The sequence below is a fragment of the Podarcis raffonei genome, chromosome 8, assembly GCF_027172205.1.
Source record: "Podarcis raffonei isolate rPodRaf1 chromosome 8, rPodRaf1.pri, whole genome shotgun sequence".
Taxonomy (NCBI): domain Eukaryota; kingdom Metazoa; phylum Chordata; class Lepidosauria; order Squamata; family Lacertidae; genus Podarcis; species Podarcis raffonei.
In genome coordinates, this window is record NC_070609.1 from 36,268,063 (window position 1) to 36,279,941 (window position 11,879).

General features: G+C 44.0%; 1 protein-coding gene and 1 pseudogene across 1 annotated transcript; both read left to right on the top strand.

Moving 5' to 3' along the window:
- Positions 1 to 2,767: 2,767 nt before the first annotated feature.
- Positions 2,768 to 9,135, top strand: CIAPIN1 (cytokine induced apoptosis inhibitor 1). Its single transcript, XM_053399246.1, has 8 exons — positions 2,768 to 2,962; positions 3,567 to 3,719; positions 4,696 to 4,772; positions 5,166 to 5,328; positions 6,079 to 6,152; positions 6,382 to 6,497; positions 7,549 to 7,618; positions 8,452 to 9,135. The coding sequence occupies exons 1-8, from the start codon at positions 2,806 to 2,808 to the stop codon at positions 8,560 to 8,562; spliced, it is 921 nt and encodes a 306-aa protein (XP_053255221.1). The 5' UTR covers positions 2,768 to 2,805; the 3' UTR covers positions 8,563 to 9,135.
- A 1,368-nt stretch (positions 9,136 to 10,503) lies between these two features.
- Positions 10,504 to 11,879, top strand: LOC128419014 (protein S100-A6-like; annotated as a pseudogene).

An 11,879-nucleotide genomic window follows, 5' to 3' on the forward strand; every position in this document is an offset into this window, starting at 1 on the left:
AAACAGGCAGTGGGAGGAACCGCCCCTGCTGGCAGGCTTCAAAGAGAGAGAAACTGGAGTTGTCTTTATAATCCACACTTCCGGGCTTTACTGGCTTTCCGCTGCAACTCACATTGCTTTGAGAAGCTTCTTATTTTTACAATCATGCGGCGTATAAATTTATGAAGTAAATAAATATGCCTAGGAATAGTGTGGGACCACAATGCTCCCTTAGAACGCAAGGAGCTACCTGCTACCCCCCCCAGATAATTGTGGGATTCCAGCTCCCAGATCACCCAGCCCAATCAATGGCCAGGGGCGATTTAAAAAAAACACCCCACACTCATGACTCAGAATCATGGACAATGGCGGCTTTTGGAAAATTCAGTCTTGTGTTCCTCTTCCATTCCCCGCCCCCCCCCTCTTCTATCTCTATGTTTCACAAATGTCCGCCCCTTGGCCGCCATCTTTGGAACGGGCAACGGGGCGTCAGGAGCCGCTCTTTAATTGCTCATCGCCATCTTTGCAAAGGGCAGCTGGAGTGGGGGGCGGGCTTAGCTAAGGGCCGATCGAGAGCTCGTGACGAGTCGGGAAAGGTCCGTCCCGAGCGGCTGGAAAGAGGAGGCGGCCGCTGCTGCTGAGCTCACGGCTCCGGGAAGGAAAGAGGGAAAGGCGGTACGTGACGAGACGCGGGCGGGGAGGGGCAGCCTGGGCACGTTCTCTTCCCCTCCTGCGCTTGAAATGGGCGATGGTCTTCCTCGCTGCCCTTGGGTCGCCTTTAGACCTTTGCCTAACGGAAGGCGGGGGTCGTCGTCGTCCGTCCACCCGGCCCACACAGACGCACGCGCGAATTGCCCCGAGGCCGCCCATCTCCCCGGCACTTGGGCGGCTCGTGACGTCACTTCGGCCCTTCCCCGTTTGGTGGAGGAGGAAAGAAGCGGGGGGGGGGCTTGAAGGAGCTCGAGGTGCCATGTACATGGTTCTCTCTCCCCCATCCCCATTAAAATCCCCAAAACAACCCTGTGAAGTAGGCCAAACTGAGAGATTGGCCGTGCCAAGGTCAGGTCAGTCTGTGGCAGAGTCAGGATATGAATTTGGGTCATTCAGCTTCTAGTCCAGCCTTTGCCAAGCTGGCCCCCTTCCAGGTGTTTTGGCCTCCTGCTGAGGCTGATGGGTATTATAGTCCCACATGCCTGGAAGGGACAAGGTTGGCGGACTACTCCCAATACTTTTATCAGCTGTGCTGCTCTTCAGTTGCTGTCACCTCCTCACTAAGTAACTTCATATATCCCCATCCTCTTTGGTTCACCAGAGAGCGTCCTTCAGTTTCTTCTTGGGATTATATCTTTCCCCTCCTGCCTACCTAGTCATTGAATTTAATTGCAGCCTTACTCACCATAATAATTGTTGCTTAGCCCAAAGCATACTCAAGTTCAGGCGCCAGGCTACAAAGTTCTTGCGATGGCCAGCTGGAATGCAGCCATTTGAGGAAAAGGAACCCAAAGTTGCTGGTCTTTCAGCAGAGGCAATAGAGAAACCTCACAAAGGTGGTCTTTCTGCAGCAGCAATGGAGAGGCCCTACAGTCGCAGCCCTCCCTTGATAGAACTGCAGAGGATAGGTGATAGCTGAGAGAGGAACCTCATAGAGAGGCCCTGCAGGTCTTTTTGAAAAAAGGCATCACCTTCCCAGTTTGCATAAAAGTCTCTTGCTTTTCGAGTTGAGAGTTGAGTAGCTTAGTTTCCGTGTGGTAAGGATGCTTCGTTTGAAGCTGGCCACAGCTGAAGGTGCAGAAAGTGAGCAAAAGGCCTTGAGATGGATCTTTAAAGAGATGTGTATGATTGAACTCTTTACCAGGCCCAATTACTTTCAGCAAAAAGGGGAGAACCTTGGTGGAAATGGAAGACCCTGATCAGTTGATGTGCAGACATGGTCTCACTACTTGCTACCCGCTGATTCTAGACTTCTTATTACTCCATTTTCATTGGTTGCTTAAGATCTGCTTATCTGTTGTCAAAACAAAATAAAAAAAATTCCTTCCAGTAGCACCTTAGAGACCAACTAAGTTTGTTATTGTTATGAGCTTTCGTGTACACGCACATGTTTTGAAACTCTTATCTGTACCATTTGGGGGAGAGTAGTGCCTTCTACAGATCTGTGGTTCAAATGTGTGCAGATGAGATAAGAATAAAGAAATGGCCTCGGTCCAGTATATCTGAAGGAGCGTCTCCACCCCCACCATTCTACCCGGACACTGAGGTCCAGCACCGAGGGCCTTCTGGCGATTCCCTCACTGTGAGAAGCCCAGTTACATTGAACCAGGCAGAGGGCCTTCCCGGTAGTGGCACCCACCCAGTGGAACGCCCTCCCACCAGATGTCAAAGAGAACAACAACTACCAGACTTTTAGAAGACATCTGAAGGCAGCCCTGTTTAGAGAAGCTTTTAATGTTTGATGCATTACTGTATTTTAATATTTTGTTGGAAGCCTCCCAGAGAGGCTGGGGAAGCCCAGACAGATGTGTGGGGTATAAATAATAAATTATGATGATGATGATGATGCTACTCCTGTATTCTCTAGATCTTGGTAACAGTGCTGTAACTGAAAATAGAAGCAAAGTCCCCTAAACTGAAACCATCTTTTGTAAGGAATTGTACCATTTGGGGAGACTGGCTGACACGTTCTCTTTAGAGAATGCTGTCAATATTAACAACCAGGAAATCTCCAGAAATTCCTGTTAATTTAAGTCTCTGTTCCTTGGCGCTTAATATATTGCACTTTGTCAACAGTTGTTTTTTGTTTCTTTCAAGTTCTGCATTGTTTCAGACATGGCGGCTCATGGGATCTCAGTGGGCCAGCAAGTGGCAGTGATTTGGGATAGGCACTCTCCTGCTGAAGCTCTGCAAAGTTTTGTGCAGAACATCCAGGCTGCTGTTGGAGTTGAGGGTCATGTATCCGTAGAAAATATCAACCAGCTGCTCCAATGTAAGTGTTGAAAAAGTATTCGTTGCTGTGTTTGGTTTTAAGGTCTCATCGTAGCACTGAACCAATACATGTTGGACATCATAGAGTGTTGTGTGTAGAGAAGGAAACAGCACTGAGCTCCTTGTTAAGTCACTAACAGCCTGAGAAAAGCCCTTACTACTCTTGTGCCATGGCAAAGTTGCTAAACAGGGATGGGGCAGTGACTGCTGTCTCTTTGCCTGTCTGTCAGGCTGCTTGTGACACACAGCAATGACATCCTGTACAACATGGGAAGATTTTGTGGCCATGCAAAGGATGTTATACTTTTTTTAGTGTACCTGGGTTTTTGCCATACAATATGTGAATTGCCTAAGTGGCCTGATTCTGACTGCAGCGTGCAGAGGCAAGGAGACAGCCAGAATAACACATTGCAGCCTTGTGTGTAGCAATCTCAAGAAATCTAGAAGTTCTGTTCAGTGACTGACTCAGTAAGAGTTTTCCAAGATTACCACTTAAAATGGCTTTGAAAAAATTCTGCTGAGGTCATGGTGTAAAACCCCATCAGTTATGACGGCATGCATATGTATGTAGAGGGATAATGTGTGCTCTTCTTTTAACTCTTCAGCATCCCATAAGGAATCCAGTTTTGATGTGGTTCTGTCAGGCCTGTTACCTGGCAGCTTGACTGTGCATAGTGCAGAAGTATTGGCTGAAATAGCTCGGATAGTCAAGCCAGGGGGCCGTGTCCTTCTGAAGGAAGTAGTGACGACAGAAACAGGTAAGGGGGTACCTTTTCTCTTACCTCTGGACCGTGGGTGTCAAACATTAATTTGACTGATGGGGCTCTGTTGAGTTTATTTTTATTTTTATTCATTTTTTCTTTTAACTTTTTATTTGGAAATGCTTTTTATTGGTTTTTGTGAATACATATTAATAACAGAATTATTTATATAATCAATCCATGAGATTCTCTGAAACTCGTGACTTCCCCTCATCCCTAACATGGGTCCTAATAACAATTTTTTTTACCAATCTACATAATATATTCTCCATATTTTTCATTACTATAAGTTATGCATAAACCTCATTGCTTTACAAGTGATTCTTAATGTCCAGCTAATGTTTTAATTTGCTTACAATGTTCTCTTAGGTAAATTATTAATTTTTCCCATTCTTTTTAAAAGTCCTTATCCTCTTGATTCCTGAGTCTCCTGGTTAGTTTTGCCCGCGGCTTCGTTGAATTTAAGCTGCCATAGCTTAGAGCTTGTCTACACCTGAGCATGTCAGATGGTCACGGCAGAGTTGATTTAACCAGATGTTGATACAGCATCTGTAACTGAATATTACTGGGTATCAGTGGAAGCACTGCTGGAAGTTGTGCGTTCTTGAGTTAAGTTATACCACGTTCAAGCCAGGGCCAATATTCCTGCTTGTGGTGCAAGAGAACAAGATATTTAAACAAGTTAATTCAGTGATTGACCTAATAATCACTTCCTTATGCTAATTAAGATCAGCTAGAGGGCTTTAGGGATTCAGTTACTGGGAGATTGCTAGAAATAGCCCATTTATATTAGTGAGGGCCAGAGGCCACTATATTTCCTAATTAATTGAATTGATGTCTGGCAGTTCCTAAAGTGATTCAGGAAATGCAAAGAATGAGGCCTGTGGGACACTCTTCTGTGGGACAGTCATACTTTGAGCACTGCACATAGTTGATTATTGATGCTGTTTCCTCCTTGTCCTACACCTCCCAGGTAACAACAATGGGCTCAAGACAATCCCCAAGCTACCTGCAGCTTTGACACTCTCAGGGCTGGTGGAAATAAAGGAGGTACGTATGTGGATATTGAGACTTCTATAGATCATTTATTCCAGAAAACCTAACTATGCACAATATATTTGGAGACAACAAAGCTTTGGGTTTCCCTAGGGAGCAAGCAAAAGTAGCCTTGAAAATGCTTGCTTTGGGTGGCATTCACTGCTAGTCCTACTCAGAGTATACATAGTAAAATCAATGGGCATGGCTAACTAAGGGTCATTAATTTCAGTGGGTCTATACTTAAGAAGGACTTAGTTGAATACTACCATTAGGTTTCTTTGGATGAGGTTTCTACAAAGGGGAAACATATTGTGTGGGTATCATGGTGCTAATGTGCCATTTCTTCTGGGTACTCTGGCATGGATTTGACACCAGGCTAATACTTTGCTTTGTCTTGTTTTTTAGTTACAGAAAGAGCCCTTAACCTCTGAACAAATCCAATCTCTTCAGGAACATCTGGGGTTCCAGTGCAATGAAATTTATTCTGTTCAGATGGAAGGCAAGAAACCCAACTTTGAAGTGGGATCTTCAAGTCAACTCAAAATTTCTTTTGTCAAGAAAGAGAGAGGTGAATAGGGATCTCTCCTCTTCACAGTGTAATCTTAGGAAATACATTCACTTGTCCATAGAATGTGAATTCACTCTGTTCTTTAGAAGTCAATATAATAACCAAGGTGGTTACTGACACATGGTCTTTGAAAGCAATGCTCTTTACCCTCTAGCTTATAAGCGTAATGTCTGTTGGTAGCCTTCATTTCAGCCTCCAAAGCAAATTGCTAAACTAATGATGAACATGTTCACATTGCTTTATATTAGGGTGTGGAATCTACATTCCATTGGCCAGAGTGGTTTGTGGCTTAATTTCAGCCAGCCTTCTAGGTCTCTTGCCCATCATTTGTTCAGTGGGGAGCAATTAAGGGAAAAACAAGCCTTTATGTTGAGCACCCCCTTTCTCTGTAAGAGGATCTGCAAGAAAATCAAAGCAGAAAGTACAATATCTCAGCTGTGGCAGCCCTATTTTATCATGACAGCGTCTCACAGAACTTCACAGAGTGATGTGCTTCAGAGCACAGTATAATGTGTTTTCATTGTCATGCCACCACGTTAGAGGGCCACGTAAAGATTTTATATCTATATTGGGAGCAGACCTTATATTGGATGCATTATAAGAGATTTTCCATAGTTAGATCTGAAAATACACTGAGGTGCTCTCTAACAAAGTTTGAGCTAAAAGGTGCCAAGAATGGATTAGACAAAATATGTGCTAGGACCCCACTGTTGTTCTGTTCTCTATAATTCCTTATTCTATTCTCCTTAGAAAAGCCAGCTGTGGATCCCATGGCTGCAAAGCTCTGGACTCTTTCTGCCAATGATATGGACGATGAGGATGCAGTGAGTATGAAAATCACCAAATGCAAGCAAAGGAATGCCCTTATTTTATACATTTCTCTGTGTTCTGACGGCTATGCCAGTGCCACATTATTTCTGCTGTTTTGTTCTGAGATATCTCTAGGACTGTGCAGAAGCACACCTGGAACAAACCTTCCAAAATGGGGACTGTCTTAATGGAGAGGGAAACATCTTAGTTTCATATGGATCATGGTCTTCTTCTTCTTTCCAGGATCTTCTGGATTCAGACGAGCTTTTGGACCCTGAGGATTTGAAAAAGCCAGATCCAGCTTCCCTTAAAGCCCCTTCATGTAAGGACTCTGGAAAGAAGAAAGCGTGTAAGAACTGGTGAGTACTGAAATACAGTGGTAGCTCGGTTTTCGAACATAATCGGTTCTGGAAGACAGTTCGAATTCCAAAACGTTCGAAAACCGAAACCTCAATAGCCCACAGCTATGCCTCTGGATCTTTCACGCAGCAGAAGCCGCATAGCATTTTCGACTTCCGAGGCTTGTTCGAAAAGCATTTACTTCTGAGTTTTTGGCATTCGAAAACTGAAGCGTTTCACTTCTGAGACATTCGAAAACCGAGGTACATGGACATTCTGGCCCTAAGATGAATTTGATTCCATGGTCATAGGCCCAGCAGCTTGTTACTTTCAACAGAAGTGACTTTTTTGTGACATGAACAAATGTTTGTGACACTGCAAACAAGCTGCTCGAATTGAATGTGGGTTTTTTCAGGTTAAGAATTTCTTCTTTTTGCTTTGTTTTTATAAGATTTGCTTTGTATTAACTAGTAGTGATGTTTTATTTATTTATTTACAAACTTTCTGAACTTTATTGTTTGAGATCAGTTATGCAACTCGTGCATCTGAAATAAGATAGTTGGGGGGGGGGGAGAATCTTCAAAATATAGCCTTGGGGGAAATCCAGGTAAGAAATGAAGAGAGTGCACTGCAAGCTTATGTACATCAACTTGGAAATGAGTCCACATGGAAACCAGGACTTCCAAATAACGGTACATAAGGTCAGTTTGCTGGAAATGTAGTTTCTCCTAAGTTTGAAACCTAGGCCAGGAGCTGGAATTCTTCAACTAAATTTATTTTATTGAATTTATATACAGCCCTATGCCCGGAGGTCCCTAAATAATAGGGAAGATCTTGGAATTTGCATTTCTCAGTGTTCTGTCCTGTTTGTAGCAGCTTAGATACTCTCTGCTGCACAGCACTGCTGTGATCAGCTTGGAGAGAAATAAGAACTAGCATGTCTGGAGTGCTATACAGACACTCTAAGGAAGAATAAGCCACCCACTGCCTGCTTGCAAACTGTTATATAATGATTTCTTTGTTAAATAAATTGATTTATATGTAGATTTATAAAGCCTCTCCCTTCTGCAGTACCTGTGGTCTTGCTGAAGAGCTAGAGCAGAAGAAGAGCAACATACAACCCAAATCCGCATGTGGCAATGTAAGGATGTACATTTACTTGCTAATCAAAACACTGGATTTATATCTGGGTCGGAGGTGGGGAACATTTTCACTCTGCTGTGCTGGATCCTTTGGTCCCCCATCATGGCAGCCGCTTTTCATCCTGGCAGGCTGCCCTCCTCCCAGTCACTTGACAGTCAGCATGGTCAGCTTGGATCGGCTAGATTCCCTGACTGCCAGCTCCAGACTATAGCTGATCCTAGTGGGGCTTGAAGCCACTGCAAGTCAGCTGGTTGCTGCTGTATTCGAGACCCGCATTCAGCAGAGATCAACTACACTCCAGAGCACCCACATGTGCTTTCCGCCATTTGCAAATGCAGAGCAAAGCACAGTGATTTCTGATAGCTTGTGTACATGGCAAATTAGTTAAGTGTGTTCATCATAGGTGTATGTGCAGGGTATATACAGTTTCTAACACAGAAGAGAAAGCCGTAGAATAATTTGTCACGTGAAGAAGCATTGTGCAAGATGAGTGTAAAAATGTGACTCCTATCTTGCCTGTTCCCCAAGCCATGTGGACTGTTCCCTAAATAGCCTTTGGTTCAGATTTGTTCAACTGCTATGGTTGAGGTGGAATGAGAATAATCCGGAAGGTTATATGCAGCCACTAAAATATTTTTTCCACTTGGGGGTGGGGAGAATGTGGTACATTGAGCCTCAATACTGACTGACTTTGTCTTGTTAAGGCAAATTCTTCCCCTCACCCCTTGAGACAAACTTTGAAGTCAGCCCCTTCCCACTTGGAAAATGAACAGGAACTGTGAAACGTTCCCTCTTGGCAGGGCACTGACTTGGCCTCTCTTCTCCCTGCAGTGTTACCTGGGGGATGCATTCCGCTGTTCCAGCTGCCCTTACCGTGGCTTGCCAGCCTTCAAACCTGGCGAGAAGATCCTCCTGAATGAGAATAACCTCCATGATGCCTAAGAGAGGGACTGAATCAAGCCTCCTTGTGGGGCACATACACAGCTGTTCTTTGCCTTTTTAGGCTGTGCATTGTTTTGCTGCCATAACTCTCACTCTGGGAAGGTCTCTAATAAAGGGAAAGGAACTTTATTGGGGTCAGGGAAGACAAGCTGATGGGCTGCTGTAAGCTAAAGGGAAAGGCCTGCATTCTAGGCTCATCTCTGACTAGCTGACCTATTACTTGTTCCTTGGTGTCCTGTTCATTAACATAGATTAGTGGACATCGGGGTTTTAAAAAAATGAGTATGATTTAACATCGAGGGACTGGCCATCCTAACATGCTCTATAGACAAAATGGCTATACTGGGAATTGTCTTCACATTATCCTGGGAATTCTGAAGCAGCTTCAAGTGCTAGCTTGTCTTACCAAGAATCCTTTTACGTATATTTTTTGTGGCCAAACGCAGCACCAAAATTACATTTTGGGGATGGGAGGAGAAGGATTGATTGTGAAATCCCAGTTGCACAGTTATGTGTTCCAGGGTTTTGTGCAACTGAAATGTATGAGGTTCTGAAATTAAACCTGTGAAACTAGCTATCTCATTTCTTCGGTTCTTCTGGTATATCACTGCCAAGAAAACTTCTCTATTGTGGGTGTTGGAGGACTCAGTAAAGGAGAGGGAGATGCTACCTGAGCAGGGGCCGGGTTTTACTTTGAGCTGGTGACAGTCTTATTGAACGGAGGCTTTTAGGAAGCATTCCTGCTTTCCGTCCCCTCTTCATAATGTTTCCTTCTTTTAGAATGGGAAAGCAGGAGGAGAGTCAGTTATATGGGCTGGTTCACTGCATGTTTGATGGAGAACTGTTTGTTTTGGGGTGTTCTGCTGGACTTCCATAGGAGACAATGATATCCTCTAATAATGTCTGTGCATGCAGCAAATTGAGAATTCCCAGCAATACTCTACCGTTCCTCTGATGATTAAAGTGCTATGTCATGTAAGTTGAAAGGCAGGCTGAACAGAGATGGATTTAGTGCTTTTCAGGGTAACAGTGGATGCTTCTTGAAAAAGAAATAAGCTTTGACTAAACCAAGAAATGTTTTGTTTTAGACATGCAAATCCATATGATGGCTCAATTGACACGCAACACTGAACCAAGCCATGGTCTGGCTTAGGATTTCAGGTGAACCTAGGCTTGTGCTTTGTCTCACTTCAGACAAACCATTAGTTGTTGCCAAGGTTTGTTCTTGGTTTGCCACTTGTCTCTTGTCTGGAGCAAGACTAACTACAAGGCCATGTTCAACCAGGCCAGGTAACTTGCTCATTTACACTAAGCCAAGCAAACTGGGCCATTTTGATCTATCAAGATGAGTGCAGGACAGCAGAGGCTAAATTAAGCTGTTTCTTTCCCTGCCTTTGACATAACAGAGGGATCATTGAGACAATTGGCAAGCAGTTCACAAGTGGTATAGGCCCATTGTGTCAGTATAAGTAGGAATCGGCTAGCCTTCACATTTTGCTTACTTTTCAACCATCGTCTCACTTTGCTATTGGGTGCTCAACAGTGTCCAAAGCCTCTTGAACCTTCTTCCCCAAGAACAAAAGAATGTGGAAAACTGGTCCCATTGGAGACCTATTCATTTTTAGGAGCCAGATGGTATTTAACTTGTAGAAGTAGCAATAACTTTAAATGCCTTATGTTTTCAAAGAGCTGGGAATTACCTGCTGTTTCACCTGCTGAGATGCTGAATTTTCAGACCCATACTGTATCAATTTCAGTCACTGGTATTGCGAAAGGCTTTAGAGCAGCAGATCAATCCCTCCTACAGAGGTTGCTACTGCAGCACCTGTGAGTGCTCATGTATCCACAGAGACCTTCACTAGCTCTCCTACTGGAATTGGAACTTGAGAGGTATTCTATGGTAGCCAGTGGAATAGGTGGCTGTGTGGCCTGCATTGTGGGCTGTGTGCAGTGCCCACAACAATTTTTCTGGTTTGCAATTGTGCAAAAAAGGTTGGTGACCCTTGCTAACTCATTCCTGCAGGTTTCAGTTCCTATGCTTTGAAACTTGAGTGCATAAACTGGTGTCATATAATAGAGGTTAAAATAGGGTGCATTTGACCACTTCCTGCCACTCGGCACTAGACCATCTTACTTCAGATCTCTCACCATGGCAGCACCTCTTGACCCAAGCTATTGGATTGCTGCTTGTCACCTTCCACAAATACGCTTGCAAGCATGGTGATAAGAGCAGCCTATGTAAGGAGGAGTTGAAGGAGTTGATCCAGAACGAGTTGACCTTTGGGCCGAAACTGCAGGACGGAGAGATACAGGCATTAATGAAAAATCTGGACCGCAATGGGGACCAAGTGGTGAACTTCCAGGAATACGTCACTTTCCTGGGTGCCTCGGCAGTGATTTGTAATGAAGCTTTGACTTCTTAAATGTATGCCCCGGTGGGGCAAGGTGTCATGGTTCAGGATTATACCTCTGTAGACGATTTCATGTCCAATAAAATTTTAAGTGTTGTAAAAAAAATAAAAATTAGGGTACATTTCTTCAGGTTTTCTTCCTTACTACCGGTAATTGTGTGATGATTCTTAAAACAGTTTTAAAATGAGGTCGAGTAAAGAAATTTTGTAACACTGAATGAGTTTTTTAAAAACCACTCTAAAGAACACTATTGCTTGTTCGGGGGGGGGGGGTGGCCTGCAAAGAGATTGGTAAAGTTGGGTCCTGGAATTGGGACATGACTCTCTAGGTTCCTATGGAAAACTAGTGCAGGCAACCCCGGTGGAAAGCTGGTCTTGAAGTCGGCACTGCTCAGTGTGGAGATTGACTGCACTGCAGAGTTCCTGTTGCAGAATTCTGTAATGCAGACAACCTGCTGAAATGAGGGCTTGAAGCCAGAGCCAGCCAGCTGACCAGTTGAATTTCAACCCCTGCTTCAGTTCACTGGGAAGTTCCTCTGCAGCACAGTTTGACCTCAAAGGGAAAAAAGGTTGCCTGACACGGTGACATCAGATGACTGTGAGTGGCGCCACCTACTAGTCAAATTGACTCACTGCAGTCCAGGATCCAGCCTGAATTCCCAACACCTGTTCTAAGGTAATGTAGGGATTTCAAGGTAGGCCTGGTCCTTGGTGTTGTTATTTTGATTTAACTGCAGCATATTCTTAGAATTTGGTTCTCTATCCAATCCAAATTGGTGTCTTTATTAATTTAGCTGGTCCCTTGGCGTGGAACCTAGTTACTTTGTGTATTTATAGAAAACATAACTCTTCTTTTCTGCATAGAATGCATTATTAATAAATAAACTTATGTGTTAATGCACTGTT

Coding starts and splice junctions, on each gene's coding strand:
- CIAPIN1 (XM_053399246.1), top strand. CDS start 2,806: ATGGCGGCTCATGGGATCTCAGTGGGCCAGCAAGTGGCAGTGATTTGG. Junction 6,153..6,381: donor ATATGGACGATGAGGATGCA/GTGAGTATGAAA, acceptor TCTTCTTTCCAG/GATCTTCTGGATTCAGACGA. Junction 6,498..7,548: donor AAGAAAGCGTGTAAGAACTG/GTGAGTACTGAA, acceptor TCCCTTCTGCAG/TACCTGTGGTCTTGCTGAAG.